Raw genomic sequence first — 19,931 nt, 5'->3', positions numbered from 1 at the left:
CCAATGGACCACAGCGCCCCCTTCCAGCAGACCAGGGTTACTGCAGCTACAATTCTGAACATCCCAATTTAAAAATCTGATCAGGCAATTGTTTCTTTTTCCTCAGTTGCTTTTTAATGTATGCACTCCGATCGTCAACCCACTTTTACCCAAGACAAAGTCCAATTTTGCTCCCCACCTGAGGCATCTCCCTTTAAACCGCAGACGGGTGCGTCTGCCACAAAACGTGACAATCCCAGCGTCTATTCAGCATGGGGGCGAAATTAACTGAATGAAAGGTGTGCTAAGAAAGCCAGCCGGGTGGTATTTGACCGTCCGTGTTGGGCTGCAGGGCGCCGCGCCCTCAGACGGAGCCTCCCGGCGGATCTGCTCCTTTATCCCGCCGCCCGCTGCCATAAAAGCGCCGGGAGCTCATTGTGCGGAGTGATCTGCTCGGGACTACACCCAGCCGCCGCATCGCTGCCCCAGCCTTGACGTTGGTCAGCGTCGAAGTGTGGCTCCCATTGGAGACTCTAAATTCTCCCCGCCGCCTCGTGTGTCTCTCGTCGGGCGACCTCGCCTCCGGAGCTTCGGTATTTTTTTTTTTTAAACCCTCCAAAACGCCCTGTTCGTCGGCATGTCTTGGCAGAGCTACGTGGACAATCTGATGGCCGATGGCAGCTGTCAGGATAGCGCCATTGTTGGGTACACGGACGCCAAATATGTTTGGGCAGCACATGCCGGTGGTACTTTCAATAATATCACGGTAAGGGGGCAAAAGCCGCCCCGGGGTGGGTGACACACGCCGGTTCGGTTTGAGCATGTTGTCACTTTCAGCGGCGCCGACGCTCCGCAGGTTGAATAATGGGTATGGATGATAGCCGGTGCGCTAACGAGGCTGGGCTAGCTTCTCAGGCTAGCTAGTCCCAGTGGCCTGCAGCCTGCTAAGGAAACATTGCGGGATTAGACCTCGTGCGCCTCAGAAAGAGGCTCCATTTAGTGCGCACGCACCGCGGAGACCCGGCGCACCGACGGGTCGCACAGCCGTTGCGGCATTTTCAGGTCAAATTTTTAAGGCTCCTTTTGAATCCAGTGAGTAGACGGGGGTCTGCGTCGGAATAACGTGCATGCTTTTGTGTGCACGGCCGCTTCCATAAGCTAACGTTAAGCCGCTGCCTCACCGGCTACCTGTGGTTTGGAATCATTGGCACAGAATTCCAGATCAGGGACGCCGGTGTTGTAGCTGCAGATTATTTTTTTTCAACAAACAAACAAACACACACAAGCCTCCACATTGACAGTGTTCTGTTTAATTCATGAAAGGGCTGAGATGTGCCTCCGACGTCACCTCACCACCTCTGCAGACTGCCTCCAAAGGGAACTGGTGGTTGCGTCTCTATAGATTCGCAGGTGTCACATTTGCATTCACACGGTTCGTTTGTGAGACGAACCCGGTTCTGTGACGGCGGGGCTCCGTGTGGCTTCACCGTCTCAGTCGTTAATCTGTAGATTATGTTAATCATTATTCGGCCTGCGTGACAGAAGGGGGAAATTTTCGGATAACTGGAAGGAAATCCAAACTTTCTAAGGAAACTGCTGCAGAAAGTCAGCGTGAAGTTGATTCAAATATTGATTAATTAATGCAAGAGGCTAATTAATCCAACAAAGAGAGAATGATGTGCAATAGCAAGTGATTTTTACCTTCGTTTTTGGCTTATATTATTATTAAAATCTGGTTTCTTTCTTGCAGTGTCAAGAAATTGACGTGGTGGTCGGTAAGGACAGGGAGACCTTTTACACCAGCGGTCTTACTTTGGGCTCAAAGAAGTGTTCAGTCCTCAGAGACAGCCTCCATGACGACGGCGACTGGACAATGGACATCAGGACAAAGAGCCAAGGAGGAGAGCCCACGTACAACATCTCTGTGGGGAAGGCCGGGAAAGGTAATTGTGTAGGTCCGGAACAATCGTGCATCAGGGAACCGTTGCTCCGACTGACACGAGTCAGCAACAAGACAGTAAATTAGTTGGGGGGGGGGGGGCTCAGATTCTCTTTCCTATTTTGAAACTCCTTTTTAAGCATCTCTGCTCCTCTTCGACCTTACGTGCCAGTGCTTCTGTCGTCTAAACGGCTTCTCGCAGCGCTGTAAATGAACCCAGTCAGTGATGGGTTTGGACCTGGTACCAGGTCAGCAACACTGGCAGTTGCAGGGAAACCTCTGGCTGCTGCCTTTCTGTTCATGTCTTGCTTGCAATGCTCTTCCTCTACTTTCTCACTTTAATTGTCACTCCCCCCCCCCCCCCCCCATCTTTTCTCTTGCAGTTTTGGTTCTTGTAATGGGCAAAGAAGGGGTCCACGGAGGCGGATTGAATAAGAAGGCTTTCTCAATGGCCAAATACTTGAGGGATTCAGGCTTTTAATGTTCCCAAGCTCTTAGATTAAAAATTTGAGGGACAAAAAAAAGAAGAGAAATAGAAGAGCTACTGTGTCACCTTTGCTCCCCCCCCCTTCCTCCTGTTGGGGGGGGGGGGGGGGGGGGGTCGACTCTTCGAGTGTGTTCATTTCTCTTATTTTTTTTTTTCCCTTGTGTGCTTCAGTATTGGTTTTTGTCATGGGAAAGGAGGCGGTCCAGGGTAGATGTCTTAACAAGAAAACACATTTAATGGCTGATTACCTGAGGAAGTCTGGATATTAAGAACCTCTCCACCGCTCCATCAACTTAGCAGCGCTCCTCCTCCTCACTGCATTGTGTTGACACTACGTCCAGGATTAGATGGCTTACCATGTTCACTTCCTCCCCAGTCTACTTTTATACACAGCCCCCTCCCCCTCCTGTTTTTTTTTTTTTTTTTTAATAGATATGTATAATTAAATTGAAAACCTTCCCCACTTTAACATTGTACTTCTCATGTTTTTGGCACTCCAGCAATAGCATGTTCATGGAAGTGTTTAAGAAGAAGCTGGCAAAATCCAATAAAAAAAAAAAAAAAGTGACACGGATTCCGATTTGCCTCGCATTTTACTGTGCGCCGCACTCCCAGGGGAAGTACACATGTAATCGTGGCGACAGTTTGCATAGAAAGACGGCTTTTGTCCCTCCTCGGTCAGCATGGCGGCGCTTAAAAGATGAATGCATGCTCTAATAATCCGGCCCCAGACGACCTTCTCATCAGTCTCGCCCTCCATAACGCGCAGTCATACCTGGACGCCCGCCCCACCCCACCCCCCCCACCCTGAGCCGTGGATCGGCGGTGTCGGATCTCCCTCCGGACAAGAGGAATAATGTTTTCTAACTGGTCTGATGATTGCCGGCGTCGCCTGTAAATCATCTAACCGCTTCCTAGAGTTTGAACACTAAACGCTCCATCGCTAACGTCACGTCATTAACCAACAAATGTTGTTTCACTCCAGAATTGAATACATGTTGACTGTTGGACTCCACACTTTGGAATTCTTTGCCTTGTGCTTTCATCAGAGGTGTATTCATAGTATGGTACTTAGAAGTATATTAAAAAAAATGTCTTGTACACTAAACATTGGTGTTGGTTGGAGTAAGAACATTTGTAAGTTGTCTTGTGAAAGTTTTCTGACAATAACATGTATCCTGTGCCATAAAATCTGATCTGTTGATACTAACCGAGTTGGACTTTTAGCTGCTGCCCCGGCAACCAGTAAACTTGACGGCACCCCCCCCCTCCAAAAAAAAGAAGATATTTTGTCATCGATCATCTCCAGACTTTGTGGAATATGTACAGAATTAAACGGCAGAAAATGAATTTGCAACACTTTGTTTTCTTTTCTTTTCTTTTTTTTGAGTGGGTTTATTTCCTCATAAATGCAGAGGTGGCTCCTAAAATGATGGTTAATCCCTGAAATAATCCTGAACATCAGATCATTTACGTTACATTGCATTCAGACTGAGTTCACTTTGACACCCAGATTTAATCTCTAGGATTAAAACTGATCACGTCGACCCATAAGATTAAAATACCCAAACCCTCCTCAACAATTCTGCATATTCCGGTCATTAAAAGCTACTTTTCTGCAGAGGTTGATGGTTCCTGGAGTGGAAATCACCTAATCAGAGGCCTCATTTTCACCTCCACCCGTCCTGGAGTGCAGAACTGATGACAGCTGTTGCCTTCAGGTGTCCCAGCTGCCTCAATCAGACATCCAAACTAAAGCTCAGGCCAAACCCCAACGCTGCCTTCTCAGAGAAAGTCTTCAACCACTGTTGCTTACTGCTGAGGCAACTTGCCAGCGTGGCGCTTTTTCTTCGTTCTAATGGCGCGTAATGGGAGCGATAGAGTTTTATACGTGGCGCTGCTTTTCATTGTTGCTGGGAGCTGCGGGCGACTGGAAAACCTGAAATCTGAAGAAGACTCGAGGGAGAACTTGAAGGTTGACCAAGAACAAGTGGCTGATCATCACACACACCATGGAAGACTTGTGATCGGGCAAAACTCTTTTACGTTTAAAGGATCCAAGAGGCGGCGGTTACCTGCTGCTGATGCAGGATACCAGGCAGACATGAGTATGTGACATTTACGTTTCATGGATTTAACAAGGCCTTTGTGTATCTTAATTAAATACATTCTCAAAAGGGTGGATGCAACCGCCTCAAAGGGGTCCTAAGTTATTTCAGCAGAGGCCAAACGATGTCACCATGGAACAGATCATGAAAATGGAACCCAAGGTGGAATGTTTGGCAGGTTCCATGAAGCTTGAAGTCCAAAACTCTCCTGCCACATCAGGATCTCTGTTCCTGATTGACAGGGGTATGTATGGCTTCTCTTTTGGGGTTCTTAATTGGGTCTGCTTGTAGTCTCCTTTTTTATATTTATCAACTTATCAACCAGGAAGTCAACTGTCACCACTGCCTATATCCAAGTTGCCGTCGAGCTGTGGTTACACCACCAAGTCAACACGTCGGGATTTGGTTATGGTTGCACCTTATGATGGTTGTTTTGTCAACCAGGAGGTGGGACAAATGACTCTTTTTGTTTGTTGCTCCACTTGGATCCTGCAACTTGTACTTTTATCGCTGGTTTTAGGAGGACAACTATGTCCTGTCCATGCTCTGGTTGGGGGTGCCGGTGAAGATGTTGTGTCCACAGGTCAGACCATGTTTATCCAACCCTCCCATGGTTGCCTGTTATGCTGAGGGCATGGTTGTGAAAATGGACTGGCCCCTTTCAGACATTAAAGTAAATGGTAAGTTTAAAAAAGTTCTGATGTAAACTGGAGAATCTTCTGTGGGGGGATTTAAGTGTCTGATGGATCGCAGTGAGCGGTGACTGGGAGCAGCTGATGACTGCTTCACAGCGATGTGGGTTCGGCATAGTCGAACATTCTGAGGGTGTGGTTGTCTCTGTGGACTACAGATTCTGCCTGCAGAAAAAGGTAAGGCGCAAGTTTGCAGATTATACAACTGTGGCCAGTTATAAACATTTTTCTGTTCCAGGATGGAATGTACAAATTGGAACTGTTTGGAGATGGAAAGAGTATAATTTCCTGTCCATTAATGTCAGAAGGTCAACCTGAATGGACAGGTGAAATCTTCTCTCTGCCAGAACAGAAGCCTGGTACTCCTCAGGGTCCAGGGTACCCAATGGTCTACCCCACATACCCCCCTTGGCCAGAACCAAAACCAGCTGTTCAGAAGCCTGGTACTCCTCAGGGTCCAGGGTACCCAATGGTCTACCCCACATACCCCCCTTGGCCAGAACCAAAACCAGCTGTTCAGAAGCCTGGTACTCCTCAGGGTCCAGGGTACCCAATGGTCTACCCCACATACCCCCCCTGGCCAGAACAAAAACCAGCTGTTCAGAAGCCTGGTACTCCTCAGGGTCCAGGGTACCCAATGGTCTACCCCACATACCCCCCCTGGCCAGAACAAAAACCAGCTATTCAGAAGCCTGGTACTCCTCAGGGTCCAGGGTACCCAATGGTCTACCCCACATACCCCCCTTGGCCAGAACCAAAACCAGCTGTTCAGAAGCCTGGTACTCCTCAGGGTCCATGGTACCCAATGGTCTACCCCACATACCCCCCTTGTCTAGAACAAAAACCTGGGGTCAACCCTGCATGTCACCTTCAGCCAGGTGAAAAACCTGCTTTTCAGCAGCCTGAAGCCCCCTCAGGTAAAGTAAACACATCATCTTACTCATCACACCCTGAAAACCAACCGGAAGGGGGAAAACCTGTTCAGTGGCCTGGAGTCTGGCCAGGTCAACTAAACCCAAATGTGTACCCCTCATACCCCCAGCATTCTCAAAAACCTGGTATGCCACCTAGTGAGGAATACTGGAAACCCATATATTATCCTTTATACCCTGATCAAAATGATAAGAAGCCAACTCTAAACCCTACAACATGGCCCCCAACAACTGAAAAGCCAACACAAGTACAGAAGCCTTACCTTCCACAGTCTCCCCCAGGGAAACCTGTTGAAAATAATGGTCAAGTTTCTCAGTACCTTTATGGATATTACCATCCACCCCCTGTTGGGCAGAACCCTGAGGAGCCTTCTGTTCTACAGCCCAACAGTGGTGGTGTAGTTGGACTACAAAGCTCCCTTAGTATGCCATCTTTATATTGCGCCTGTCCATCTGGCTTTGGCAACTGTTGTCCACAAATTGCTTTTCATCAACATCACCATCACATTCTTCCTGTGGGACCTGGCAGCGGAGCTGTGCCTCCAATCTACACAGGTCTGCCCTTTGCCCCCTTGGTTGCTGTACCTGTTTTTGAAGGTGACTCGAGGCCTCCAGCTCCTCAAAAACCAAATGAACCTACTTTAACTCCTGACCCTCCAACGTCATCTCCACCTGAAAGTGAAAAGCAGCTATATTTCCAACCACCAGATGGCAGTCTTACTGCAATACTGGAAAGCCTTTCTTTGAGTCCGGAGCAAGCTTATGCCTATTTGGACCCCCGAGAAGTCAGTCAATACTGGTCGTACTCGCCATTGTCTGCCGGCCAGGATTCAGGACAAGAACCAGTAAATCCAATTGCCCAACTTCACCCGTATATGTTGCAGCGTTTAAAAGAACAATATCAGTCATCCCCTGGGAACACGAATTCTGAATCGGTGTCTCATTTTTATCATCCGAAGCCACAGCAGCAGGAGGCAATGCGGAAACCCAAACCGCTCTCTGCCAAACCTTGGGCTCGTTACGACGTGCTTCAAGATGCTCATGTGCCCACTAAAAACATCTCGGCACTCCCCAGATCTCCAACTGTGAACCGCTCGAATAATAAACGTGATCGGCAGGTGAATGCTAGTTCTGAATCCAATGGTTACATCCAGCTGCAACATGGCCCACCTGGTAAGGTGCCTCACCGGTTCGAGTCTCCCTTGGACTTGAGACGCCCTGCTCATCTCGGAACGGATCAGGGTCATAGCGACAAGAGTCCTGAGGATTTAAAACCCTCAAATGAAAACGCTGAACCCACTCGACAGAGGAAAGGAACGCATGCTTCCTTTCCAAGTAAGTTTGGTTGATACTATTATCCTGTACTTAACTCATGAACAGCTTATTTAAACCTTACACTTTTTAAAGATTTCTGGACGAGAACCATATCCAAACGAACTATTCGGCCTCACGCTCTGCAAAAGGCCTCTCGGCAGTGGGTCTCTCCAGTTGAGCAGAAAGCAAAGGTACACCAGTTATTGTCTGAACCTTTTTCTTTTTAAACTAAACTACATCTTTTTCAGGACTGATGCATCATGGGAAGGAAGTTGGAAACAGAATTGAGTGTCATTAAAATAAAAGATTGAAATGTATGGTAGTTTTATTTATAACCAAATGACTTTAGTTTAGTCTCAAGGACATTTTATCCAACCAGCTTCAATGTCGCTGTGCTTCAGCTGTTAAGATAAAATGTCCTAGTTGAATCTGTGCTCCTTATTCTGCTTTACTAACTAGTACTTTCTGAACATTGACCCTTGGATCACCTGTGGCCCCTTAATACCCCCTCAGAAGCGTTGACTATAAATTCAGAAGACTTGTGGAAATGTTCATGATTGCAGCTGTTAAGTACGATCTTATTGTGAGTGGGTTCAAAATGATGGCGTCGGTCAACATATTGGGCAAACTTTATTTTGCAATCCCTGGAAGAACTAAATCGATCCCGTTTATTCAAAGTCTACTAGAGAAGGTTAATCATTCACTTTGCGTATGAGTAAAAGCCTCAGAGTGGGCTTTTGTGTGCAGTGGAAACTTTAGTTTTCTTGATCCAACTTTTATTCAAATACAAATGTTATATTTTACAGTTGCTTTGGAATGATTAGCTCCTGTGTGGGTCACCCACTGAAAGTGATTTTAATCTAGACTGTTCAGTGTAGTTCGGGGGAGGGAAAAGTCTGAAATCCAAACACTCAGAAGTGTCTGACTCTTCCTGGGCAAAGTGGCACCAGAAGAACGGGGTTTGCCTCCAACACGGGTTCGACAGGTGCATCCCTCTTCACGATGGGGGCGGGGGCATCAGCCTCTGGGGTCACTGCGCTGTTGGCAGCTGAGGCTGCTGAGCTGTCAGTGGCCGGGCCTGGGGTGCCATCGACCGCAGCGGCAGTTGGTGCCACTTCACCTGATTCTGATGATTCGGAGGACAGAAGGCCGCTTAGGTGGGGGTTGTGGAGGGCAGTGAGTTTGTGGTGTCTGAAACCATGGTGGTGGGGGTGGGCATGGGCGTGGGCGTGGACATGGGGTGGTGAGGCAGCTGCCACAGTGGTGTTGGAATCTGCGGCAGGCATCTGGAAAGTGCACATCAGGAAAATAAATGCTTAAACATCTGCTTTTACAAATGTCTGAAGAAGTTTGATGCAGCATTTTACCTGAACTGGGAACATCTTGCAGTCCACTGTGTGAGCCCCTTCTTTCCCTTTAGCATAACAGATGCCGCGAGCCTAAGAAAGACCCGATCAGATTTATCAGCATTTTCAAAATTCGCTCAGGAAAATGTAGTCGTGTGTATTTCTTTTATGCTTACAGCACTGGCATCAAGAAGCGGGGAGCAGGTCTCCGTGCAATTAGCCTCAGTAATGATATATTCTGCAATGTAGGTCGGCCCCCCAGACACGACCTGAAACATCAATACAGCTGTCGATGAGGCGACGGCAGAAATGTGAGTAGAAACTCACACCGAGCAAGTGAGTCTGAGGCTGACCTGTGACGACATCCGTCCAACTTCCAGGAGGGAGTAGGTGATGTTCTTGGTCCTGTTGTTGACGGTCACCAGAGTCTCTCGAACAAAGCTCAGAGCTGTGGTGTCATTCAGAGGCAGGAGAACGGGACAGCCAAGACACAGGTCCTCCGTCGATTCTGCCAGACAGTACAGACACGTGCACTTCACACCTGTGCGGCCGTGCTCGGGTCTTAGGATGTGACGCGACGGTCTTACCTTCTGTTTTACACTTGAACGCTGTAACAGTAAAAGCTCCGCCCACTTTCTTCATCACAACGTCGCAGTCCCCTTCAACCGACTGACGGGACACAAATTTCAGTCACCCTGGACGGTTTGTCCTGTTTTTCTATCCTATGCAATGTAAATGTAGTCTCACCGTCATCATTTTAGGTCGGACTGTGCAGTTGGCGAGTGGCGTGGGGTCCAACACGTGGCAGTCTGTCTCCAGCAGGTCCACCTCCAGCACGTAGGTGCTGTTTCCATCAGGCTACGTGACAAACGTGGAAATTAAAAGCGGACCGTAGTATTCAACGTTGCTTTAGCTGATTTTTGTGCAAATGTTTGCTTTTTACAGCATCCTGCCTGGCTAACAAAAAAGGGACAATCAGTTGGCACATTTTGTTATTTAGTCATCCTAATCTGCTACCTTCACCTTGAACTAGAAAAGGACCTACTGACGCACCATAGCCATGACCTTGATGTCCTCGATCCTGTTCAGGGTGTACTTGTAGCCGTGAGTGTGCTGGCCGTTGAGGTAATCCTGTGCGGCCAGAGCAGCCTCCTCTGCCTCGGCAGAGTCGCACAGGGGCCGCGTGACTTTGATTTGGGCCCAGGCTCCCACCAGCACCACCAGGACCACAGAGACACTCAGAAGATTCATGCCTGAAGATGATGAGCAATCAAGAAGTTTCAGAGAAAAGCAGAGAGGACTCGACAGAGGCAAATTCATGCAGGCAAACGTTTATATATCTTGCACTTCAAACGGGGAAACGGAGCCAAGTCAAACATCGGAGGCATCCCTCCTGGTTCATGCGTCACATGGTGCTGTAGCCCACTTTTAGGATTTTTGCCAAAACAAATTCTGTCAGACAAAGTCTGGTATGGGACAACTTATCTTTAGTTTAAATCAATGGTAGGTTACTCCCCCCCTCCCAAGTCTATAGGTTTCATTCAAAAAAAAAAAAGGATGTTTTTTGACTGACCATATAGGGTTTCACGTCAAAACATCCAAATAAGCAGCTGTCTTTGTTTGTGAAGGTCAGAGCTGCAGCTGCAGGACCTCGGTGACGATGGGGGGCCGACTTGCTCAATGACACCTCAGCGAAGAGGACATTTGCCTGCAGGGGGGACATATTTGAAGGAGGAGGAGAGTCACTTCTGCTGCCCCCATATTTGCTCTATGATGAACTACGTACATGTCGATCCGGGACATGACCAGGATACGAGGGGAGATAAGCCTTCTGATTAGATCAGTTCAAGTGAAATGTTGGTTGTTTTCCTCAAACGGATGTTAGCAGTAAAGCGATGACAAATGACACCAACAGCAACCTCAATTGATTTTATCTCCTAATCCCACTAAAAGAAGAAATGTTCAGACAACTAAAATAGATTTTAAAAGTATTTAATTTGTGGCTTTTTGGAAGTTTGAATGAAGTGTATGACATTTTATAGACATTTGTAATGATCCATTTAATTTATTTCAAACTTTTAAAAAATAGAAACAGTTAAGTAAATAATCTTTAGGGCAAAAGTGACGTGATTTAAAAACATTATTTCTTTCTACGTGCTATCCTGACCTGCCTGCTGCTCGCCTTAAGAACATGTAAAACGGTTCTCCTACGTGTTTCGCCTTTCGTCCTTTTTGGCCTCGCCGGTTTTCGGTACGACCTTCAACAATAGTGACGTATAAAATATGCGACTGGGTTTGGCTTGAGTTGATGGTGCGATTGGTGTGTTGTTGATAACACAGCCAGTTGGCGAAGCATGATATTTTATATGAAACAGCGTTTGATTTTTGCAGAGATTAGTCGTCGTAACTGTAGCGCTATAATATTTCTCCTGCCTCTGAAGTTTGACAACAACGACGCGGTAAGGAAGTGCTCGTGGCCGCGGCGTGCATGTCCATGTTTGCTAACTAAGCAGAAGTGTCATATGAATAAAAAACAATGCATTATCCTTTGTATGTATTCATGACAATGTGCATCGAGGTAAACCATCAACTAGTAGTTGCAGAGGAGTGTTTTATTATTTCGTTACAGCCGTCGTATAGAATATATCGTAGACGACAAGTATAATGTTTAAATTTGCATATCGTTATATTTTCCCTCTTCTCCAAATAAATATAGGCCGTGGCCTGGAAACGGATGTTATCACCAAGGCTTTAGCAGTCTTGCAAATGAAGCTTTCACCTCAGCACATCTCTCCAGTAGCTGAAAGGATTCCCACGAATTTATGCATTAAGGCAAGATGCACAAATGCACCCAGCACAGACTCACCGGCAAAGAGCGGAAATGTCTCAAGCGAAGAAAGGAACTGATGTCTTCGATCAGAGGAGTGTCCCATTTCACCCGGCGGACCAAGAGGCGATTGTACTTTAAACTGCAGCTTTGGATGTGGAGAAAGCGGCAAAAGAAATACAACTTTGCTTTGTTCCGTGCAAAGAAACAGGTGTGTTGTAGCAGTTCCCACCTCAGTGTGAAGACACAGAAAAGGCAGAGGGGGTGTCAGTCTGGCTGTCCAAGTTCCAGTTTCCTCCAGAACGCAGTTCCACAGGGGGGTTCTTCTGCGCCTGCAGCGAGAACAGAAGGTTCAGCAGGAGTCGGTAAAAGTACAGAACTTTCTCAGGGTGTCCAAGCAAGAATAGATACAGTTACAGCTTGTGCGTTGGCTTCACGTGTAAAGGAAACAAGGAAACTGGAACTGTCTGAAAGAGTCGAGGCCGACAGCACAATAGCCGTTCACCCTGCATCCATTCAGACCGAACCTAACCTAGAAGTGATGAAGAAGGACATCCATGGTGGGTATTCTTTCATTTGTCATTTGAAAAGTCTGCCTTTTCTAGCTGTTTGAAGTGACAGTATTTCCACGTTTCTGTAGAGTTTCTTGATAACTTCTATAGAATGTATGGAAGTTTCATCCCTCTACAGAAAACGGATGTGCTTAAACACCTGAGGAGGACGTTTAACATGGATTTCAGCAACAGGTCTGTTGTGGAGGACAGAAGTCGATTGATGAGGCATTTACTTCAAATTGACTGGATTTTATTCCCCCAAATTGCAGCAAAAACTCCATCTTTCCGGAGGTTGACAGATACCGAACTGCGGTCGTTCAGAACTCGGTGCCCTCCTTTCAGGTGGTCTACAAGAAACACACGCTGACCCTGGACGACCTGTGTACGCTGGCTGATCAGAACTGGCTCAATGATCAGGTTGACGCAGCGTTCGCATCCATGTGGTAACGTGCGCGGTTTAGCAGAGTGTCATTGTTGGCTTGTTTCTGCTTCAGGTGATGAACATGTACGGGGAGCTGATGATGGATTCTGCCAATCACGAGGTAAAATTCAGTGCTGCCTATGTCAGTAATGAACGGACCTGATGATGTCACAATCTGATGTCATCAAATCGTTTTGGTTTAATAAAACTGCATTTTCTTCCTCTTTTAGGTCCATTTCCTCAACAGCTTCTTCCACAGACAGCTGATGACTAAAGGATACGATGGAGTAAAGAGATGGACGAAGCAGGTCAGGTGATCCAATCAAAGCTCTCATTTAGCTGCTACTCTTATTGATTATGGGAAGATTTCCCTGAAATCCATAGGACGCATCTTGAAAATTATTGAATGTCTAGTGGCGCCGAGGTTTTAAATGCAACTCACACTTTTTGCAGGTGGATTTGTTTTCCAAGAGTTTGCTGCTGGTGCCCGTCCACCTGGAGGTCCACTGGTGTCTGGTGGCAGCCGACAACATCAGAAAGAGGATCTGTCTCTACGACTCTCAGGGGAACGCTCTGCAGAAGGTCGCCAGGGTAACGACATGTTTATGTGGTTTTGTCCGACGCTTTGGTTCCTTTTACTTTCATTCATTTTATCCGTGTTATGCTTCACTTTTACCAGAATGTCCTGAAATACTTGATGACGGAAGCAAAAGAGAGGAAGCAGACGGCTTTTGAAAACGGCTGGACGGTCTCCTTTGATGAGGTGCAGCAATTGTTCAGCCACTTCTGCCTTCTCTGACATGAATCTGCTACATTAGGGAACTTTCTAATGCAATATGGAGGACGGCTGAGTTAAAGTGGTGTTTTGTCGCCCCCTGCTGTCCAACACAGGAAATACCGCAACAGAGCAACGAGAACGACTGCGGCGTTTTTGTCCTCGAGGTACAGACATCAGCTCTTCACTCATATATATATATATTTATTTTTTTTACTCATTCGAGCTGCCCTCACCGTTAAATGCGTCTTTCCCAGTATTCTCGATGCCTGACGCTGGGAAAACCTCTGAACTTCTCACAGCGGGACATACCAAAGATACGCAAGAGAATCTACAAGGAGCTGTGTGACTGCAAGATCCACCTGCAGGACTGAAGAGAGGTTGTGCTGCGTCTGGCTGAATGTGAAAACTGACTCGATTTTGACGCTCACACACGTGTGCGTGCACGTGCCTGCTGGGCAGGTGCACCCATGATCATTATATCAGACCAATGATGAACCCAGCCTTATTTATTGAATTTCCTGTTCATGTGGACTTGTTTTTCGGTTTAAAGTATCCCATCCGTGCGCGTGCAAGTTTCATTTCGGCATCTGCTCTGACCGTGTCGGCGGATCTTGGACCTGCATATTTTGTTTTTATAGAACTTTCTTTTGTGTGGGAAAGGATATCTTTCTGTGACATAAACTGCAAAGGTTTCACCACTTTTATATTCTTTCCTACTCTCTGACATCGGCTACATACAGTAAATTTCAGCATCCGTGAATAAAGATGCACCTAGATTCTTGTTCTGATATGAATACAGCAGCTGCTGAGTCGCTCATCACTTAAATAACCTCTTTGATCCAAACAAACGTCTTCATTTAAGGCACGGAACAAAATAATATCTGGTTTTCATTATGAGAACCACATTAAAAACAGTCATGTCGTTTGATAAATGTGTACCAGCCATTCTTAGACAGGTTTCTATGACATCAGTCAGTGCTGGGGGGGGGGGGGGTTAATCCAGCTGGAAGCCCAGATCGATCTCTGGTTCATCATCCAGGCGTATCATGAGGTAGGACATCAGCTGGAAGAGGTTCTGCCACAGGCTCAAGAACACGTACAGGTAGAAGTCGCTGACGTCCATTTGGCAGTGGATCCCCGAGTGGTTCAGGTCACACGCGCACTCGAAGCTGTTCACGTAGTTGAGGCAGAAGCCTCCGTTCATGCACGGGTCCGAAGCACATTCGTCCACGTCCTTCTCGCACCTGGAATCACAAGCGGGATCGACTGGCTTGTGCTGACGGACGCTGCATTTACAGACAAGGAGACGTGACCTACCAGTGTCCTGTAAAACCAGGCCGGCAGTCGCAGCCGTCCAGGTCGGAGCAGTTCCCTCCGTTAAAACAGCTGTAGTTCCACCGCGCGCCCCTGCAGGGAGACGCCGGCAGCCGAGGAAGCCTGGACACAAGGCGGCGGTGAGTGGACCTGCTATTGAATCCGTGAGACAGTGATGTCTACACCAGGTCCGGAAGAGCCAGAATCAAGCTGGAGTTTCTGTCTCCTCTGACAGAAACTCCAGCTGGATCAGGACCCTTGAGGACTGGGTCTCGGACCACCCCCATTAGAGTGTTGATGGATCACTTACGGGTTGATCTCAATGTACCAGGGAATGTCGGGGACCTTCTCGCTGAAAGAGACCAGTTTAAAAATCAGTGGAGCTCCAGGTGAGAACCTGATGGAAAAGACCCGTGGACGCACCCACCTGCAGTACTGACCCGTCAGGTTCTGAGGGCAGAGGCACGAGTAGCTCTGGAACCCCTTGAGGCACGTGGCTCCGTTCACACACTTGCTGTCTTCACACACGTCCACCTCGACCTCGCAGCGCTCGCCACGGTGGCCGGGCTCGCACGCGCACTCGAACCTCCCGGGACGGTTGGTGCAGTTTCCGTGGACGCACGGGCCGGAGACGCAGTGGTCGGTCGACTCCTGGCACAACGGGCCGGTCCACCCGGGCGTGCACCTGCAGCGGTGCAGGTCGAACAGGTCCTCACATGCAGCGTTGTTCTCACAGGGGCCGGGGGCACACACGCTGGCCCCCCAGCAGCCGTGCCGAGGGGCCGCGTTGCTGTGCAGCATGGTGAACAGCTCCTCTTGAGGTCTGGGGAGCTTCAGCTCTGTGTCATGATGGAACGGAAGAGGAAGGCCTCCGATCTCCACCGGCCCAAGGCAACCCGAGAACGCCGCCCCAGCATCCAAGCTCATGCCCCCCAGGAAGACGTCTGCACCCCCCTTGAGGAACTCCAGAGCTCCTACCGACGATCCAGAGGAGTTCCTCTCTTCCTCGTCTCCGTCCGCAGCCATGACCCAACAGGAAGTGGGGGGTATCTGGTTCTCCAGGCGGAGCTCCACGCGGTGCCACCGTCCATCAGAGAGCAGAGTCCGGCTTCGGAGCGTCACCTGGTCGGTCCCAGCCTGGAGCTCCACCAGCAGGCGTGAGTCCAGCAGGGAGACTGTGAGATGGTCCGAGTCCTTGCGCGCATGAAGCAACGTGGCGTTTGGCTGTCTCGTGCGGAAGCTGAGGGAGACGCTGTGGAGCCGTCGATGGATCCGCCCGTTGCTCCGGTAGGATAAAACGCTACTCCCAACCCGAAAGGTCACGTTGGACAAACCTGAAAAGAAAAGGAACCCAGTCATTTCAAGGGAATATTGGACTTCCTGCTGGGATTTTCAAGACAGGTGTCCAAGAACGATGTTATAATGTCCTACAGAACCACCCGATCAACTCCCCCATTGTCCTGCATGTGTGTGTGGACATGTGACATCATCGTCCCAGACATGTGGCTGCAGACGTAATCTAGGGGATTAACATGTCTTAGTCTGTCCCCTCCTGTAACCAGCCACGCTGTTATTAATCACAGGCGGCGTCGGCAGGTATAAGAGCCGTTTCAGGGACGGGAATGGGCGGCGTGGCTGCTCGCGGCGCTCTATTCCTGCCTCAAATCCATCCCAGTGTATTTTTAAACACAACCTTTCCCTCTCAGAGGGGCAGCTCCTGGTCCCGGGACACTCACATTCGAAGCCCCGAGAGCGCAGCTGGCACGCAGCGGTGTCGGGGCAGGGAGACAGCTCGCACCATTTCACCTCCTCGCAGCGCTGCCCTGCGGTGTTGGGGGGGCAGTTGCAGACGAAATCATCCCACATGGAGTAACACACCCCGCCGTTGAGGCAGGGGTTGACCTGGGGGGACAGAAATCAGCCCAGAGAGAGAAATGTCAGACCGGGGATGGGAAGGGAACGTCAGCGCGGCACAGACTGGCGGTGCTCACGGCGCAGGCGTCGTCGCCGCTGCATCCTCGCGCGACGCTGCTCAGTCTCTCCAGCCTGTGTGAGTCCACTGGCGCCGCCATGGGGAAGAACTGCAGCCGCTTGCTGTTGATCCTCAGATCCTGGAAGCACCCTTTGAAGTAGCCGCCGAACACGGCCGTGGCCCTGGAGTCCGGCAGGCCCCCGACGAACACCTGGTCCCCGCTCTGGGCCTGGATGGGCCGGATCTGCAGCGAGCCCTGGTTCTGGGCCGCCTGGAACAGGACGGCCTCAGTGGCGTCCAGCCTCAGAGACACCAGGTGGAAATGGCCGTCACTGACCAGGCCCCTGCCGACGAAGGTCTCGAAGGTGTTGACCTGAACTTTGACCCTGCCCTCTTCCAGCCACAGACGCAGGTACTGGCTGGTGCTGTTGGCCAGGATGAGGAGCAGGCCACTGGGCTGTCTGGTGCGGATGAACATGGACACGGTGGCGGCGTCACCCGGGTCGTCGTCCAACGAGAACAACGCGTAGCTCTCCAGGCTTTTGTTCCCAAACCTGGCAGTGATGTACTCTGCCTCCCCGGAGGAGAGAAAGAAAAGGTCATTGGGATCAACTGTTAGCCTGAGTAATGACGTCTACGGATGATGTGGGTTCACCGCGGTCGTGTTAGCGGCCTGGGCCGGGCCGGGTCAGCTCAGGCTGACTAACAAGGTGTGCTTTCTATCCGTACCCGCATCACTCTGTGCTATTTCCACTACGACTGTAATCGCTTCAGACCGACTTAATCATCCTGATGGGTGATTTCTCCGTAGCTATGGTAACTTTTAGCTTTAGCTAAATTAACGTTAAGCCCTTTTTAGAGGTGCAGCTTAAGTTTGTCTTTGGGGTCGAGTTAAATCCAGATGTTTATTTTCATCGAGGCAGAGCGGCTCTTATCGACGTCATGTCTTTCTCCTCTAACTGAAAATGGGAATACACGTGATTCTTCTGCCCCTTGAATGCTGCAGATACACGTGTTTTCCTGTGTGTGTGTGTGTGTGTGTGTGTGTGTGTGTGTGTGTGTGTGTGTGTGTTTTACCCTCCCCGCAGTCGTGGCCCTCGTGTGGCCTGATGCATTCACACAGGTAGCTCCTCCATCCCTGACTCACGCAGCGGCCTCGGTTCTGACACGGGCTCTCTTCACACTTGTCTCTGTCGCTGCATCCCACGGTGACGTTCGCCTGGACGTCAGAACCTTCGGACGCCACCCCCGGCACCACCAGGTGCGAGTCCACGAGCACGTCTCTGAAGCAGCCCAGGAAGCCCGGTGGGCTCTCAGCTCCGTCCCAACCCCTGCGGCCCCCTCCTATGAAGAGGCTCTGGCGAGCAGCTCCTGGTTCAGGGACCACGTTTGGGGGCCGGCGCAGCTGGACCTCAGCTCCAGAGAATCCGGTGCAGTTCTGTCCCGTGCAGATCAGCCTGATGAAGCTGAACACGCCGCCCAATGAGGCTTCCACCCTGTGCCACCTGCTGTCAGACAAGAACTCGGGCAGCTGTTGAACCAGGGTGCCGGATCCTTGACCCCTCAGGCTGCGGAGACACAGATGTCCGTCACACAGCTCGATGCTGAGGACCAGGTCGTCCACTCTGTGCTGGACCAGAGTCCCAACAGGTCCCTCCGACCTGAAGTCAAACGTTACATTCACCGGAGCCTCCGGGCCTCGTGGCTGGGTCTCCACGTACATGTAGCCTCGGGACTCGAACGAGAACACAGTCGTGGTCTCACAGTTCGGACCTGCGAAGCCAGCCAGGCAGCTGCACGCGTGAGCGTGCTGATTATTGATGAACAACGGCGCGCAAATCCCCCCATTCTCGCACCTGTTCCCATCGCAGCCCGTAAGGACGGTGGCGCACGTCGCACCCCCATAGAGACGCCCGTTTCGGCTTTGCTGGGAGCAAAGGCATGTGAAACCTTCGCCGTGGCTCTCACATACGCCACCGTTTTGGCACGGCTGCTGTTCACACCCACTGATGAGGTCTCTGCAGAAAGCACCTTAAGAGAGGAAAAAGAATCCATCAGCCGGCACAGGTAAACAATCCCCTGGGAAAACTGCACAAAAGCAACAGCAGGTCGGTTACTAAATACCTCTGCTGACGATCTTTACCTGAGCACAACGTCCAGAACATCCACACATGCACGCTGAACCTCAACATCCTCCTTATCCAGTTCTCAAAAGCATAGGTTTAGAAATGTCTTCATCTCCAGTCACACTGGGAATATCAACATGTGCAGCTTCATCTCCAGCTCTCCTCATCTGTGCATGTGCGCACTGGCTTAAGTGCTTCTCTTGGCCCCCAGCAAGCCAGATAGAGGGATTAAGCTAATAGACTTACACATTAAATGTGTTGGGGAAGGGAAGGGTTCATCCGGGATGGTAATTAGAGCCGCTACAAATATTTCCTAACCGACACAGACATGGTTTACCTGGAAACAGAGGAACGAGAGCCAACATCACGCAGTTGCATGCCTCAAATACAGGCATACAAAAACACCTGTGCACGTGTACACCAGAGTGAGATGGTGTGATTTAGCTCCAGGAGGTGTCTGGAGCAAAGCCCATAAATAAATGCAGACTCGTGTTTCAATCCAACTAGCATCATATTCGCTCATTAACAGTCGCCTGAAATGTATTAATGGTATTTTATATATGAGTATATATGTCTAATAAGTTATGCAGTATGAATTACTAACAACTGTAAAATGTATCTTTAATTAAATACAATTTTAGCGATTCACACTGTAACGTGAAATTTACGTTTCAAGCGTCTTTTAAGTGATAAGAACAGCATTATCTGGAATCCAGAAAATTCCCTTTTAAAATCAAGATTTCACTACTAGCTGATAAATCAAACACAAAATGAGAAATCTATGTTCCGTAAAATTCATTTAAAATACGGCTTATTCGTTTTGTTCTTTTCTCTCTTTTTTGGCTGGTAATGTTTGGCTGAGACAATATTTCTCATACACTTGGTACGTCGAACTGACAACGCTGACAGGCCCCCGGACTTCATTTCCCACAATCCTCTCGAATGTTGCGCCTCCCGCTCGAACAATGAACGCCATTCTCATGAAGTTCAGTTCTGAATTTTTGTTTCACACGAAACATTTCAATGATAAAACTTATCCATTTGTTTTATACATTTTCGTTTCACGTTATTTTCCTTTAGCCATTTCCCAATAAAAATCAAAAGCTTAGCGAAAAAGGACAAAAGCAAAACAACCAATGAGC

At 49.1% G+C, this 19,931-nt stretch overlaps 5 protein-coding genes across 12 annotated transcripts; 3 read left to right on the top strand and 2 right to left on the bottom strand.

Moving 5' to 3' along the window:
- Positions 1–251: 251 nt before the first annotated feature.
- Positions 252–3,755, top strand: LOC101067638 (profilin-2-like). 2 transcript variants are annotated; one of them, XM_011616624.2, is made up of 3 exons: positions 252–745; positions 1,730–1,922; positions 2,577–3,755. In XM_011616624.2, exons 1-3 carry the CDS (start codon positions 617–619, stop codon positions 2,672–2,674), a joined length of 420 nt encoding a protein of 139 aa, XP_011614926.2. In that variant the 5' UTR covers positions 252–616; the 3' UTR covers positions 2,675–3,755. The 2 variants fall into 2 exon arrangements, with proteins under 2 accessions (XP_011614926.2, XP_003975808.1); XM_003975759.3 differs by having other exon boundaries at positions 287–745; positions 2,302–3,755.
- Positions 3,756–4,125: 370 nt separating this feature from the next.
- LOC105418150 (adhesive plaque matrix protein-like) lies at positions 4,126–7,768 on the top strand. Its single transcript, XM_011616625.2, has 8 exons — positions 4,126–4,513; positions 4,584–4,757; positions 4,839–4,960; positions 5,034–5,193; positions 5,267–5,382; positions 5,444–7,472; positions 7,545–7,642; positions 7,700–7,768. Exons 1-8 carry the CDS (start codon positions 4,264–4,266, stop codon positions 7,703–7,705), a joined length of 2,955 nt encoding a protein of 984 aa, XP_011614927.2. The 5' UTR covers positions 4,126–4,263; the 3' UTR covers positions 7,706–7,768.
- A 294-nt stretch (positions 7,769–8,062) lies between these two features.
- ahsg2 (alpha-2-HS-glycoprotein 2) lies at positions 8,063–10,116 on the bottom strand. Its single transcript, XM_003975798.3, has 7 exons — positions 9,851–10,116; positions 9,545–9,655; positions 9,385–9,466; positions 9,151–9,305; positions 8,974–9,066; positions 8,819–8,890; positions 8,063–8,737 (listed from the first exon to the last, which is right to left on the bottom strand). Exons 1-7 carry the CDS (start codon positions 10,046–10,048, stop codon positions 8,363–8,365), a joined length of 1,086 nt encoding a protein of 361 aa, XP_003975847.2. The 5' UTR covers positions 10,049–10,116; the 3' UTR covers positions 8,063–8,362.
- Positions 10,117–10,372: 256 nt separating this feature from the next.
- LOC101077138 (protein crumbs homolog 1-like) lies at positions 10,373–19,226 on the bottom strand. Of its 7 annotated transcripts, none has more exons than XM_029831241.1 (11): positions 18,807–19,224; positions 17,741–18,694; positions 16,683–17,233; positions 16,428–16,593; positions 15,119–16,025; positions 15,002–15,043; positions 14,695–14,814; positions 14,478–14,621; positions 11,857–11,956; positions 11,664–11,772; positions 10,373–10,505 (listed from the first exon to the last, which is right to left on the bottom strand). In XM_029831241.1, the coding sequence occupies exons 1-11, from the start codon at positions 18,853–18,855 to the stop codon at positions 10,486–10,488; spliced, it is 3,162 nt and encodes a 1,053-aa protein (XP_029687101.1). In that variant the 5' UTR covers positions 18,856–19,224; the 3' UTR covers positions 10,373–10,485. The 7 variants fall into 7 exon arrangements, 6 of the variants coding, with proteins under 6 accessions (XP_029687101.1, XP_011614958.2, XP_029687103.1 ...); XM_011616656.2 differs by having other exon boundaries at positions 11,664–11,956; positions 18,807–18,912; positions 19,036–19,145; XM_029831243.1 differs by lacking the exon at positions 14,478–14,621.
- senp5 (SUMO specific peptidase 5) lies at positions 12,070–14,178 on the top strand. Its single transcript, XM_029831250.1, has 9 exons — positions 12,070–12,184; positions 12,265–12,370; positions 12,448–12,595; positions 12,673–12,720; positions 12,830–12,907; positions 13,053–13,190; positions 13,279–13,362; positions 13,491–13,541; positions 13,632–14,178. The coding sequence occupies exons 1-9, from the start codon at positions 12,166–12,168 to the stop codon at positions 13,746–13,748; spliced, it is 789 nt and encodes a 262-aa protein (XP_029687110.1). The 5' UTR covers positions 12,070–12,165; the 3' UTR covers positions 13,749–14,178.
- Positions 19,227–19,931: the final 705 nt, after the last annotated feature.

Source organism: Takifugu rubripes, chromosome 22 (genome assembly GCF_901000725.2).
Source record: "Takifugu rubripes chromosome 22, fTakRub1.2, whole genome shotgun sequence".
NCBI lineage: Eukaryota > Metazoa > Chordata > Actinopteri > Tetraodontiformes > Tetraodontidae > Takifugu > Takifugu rubripes.
This window is presented reverse-complemented; position numbering and strand designations above follow the sequence as displayed.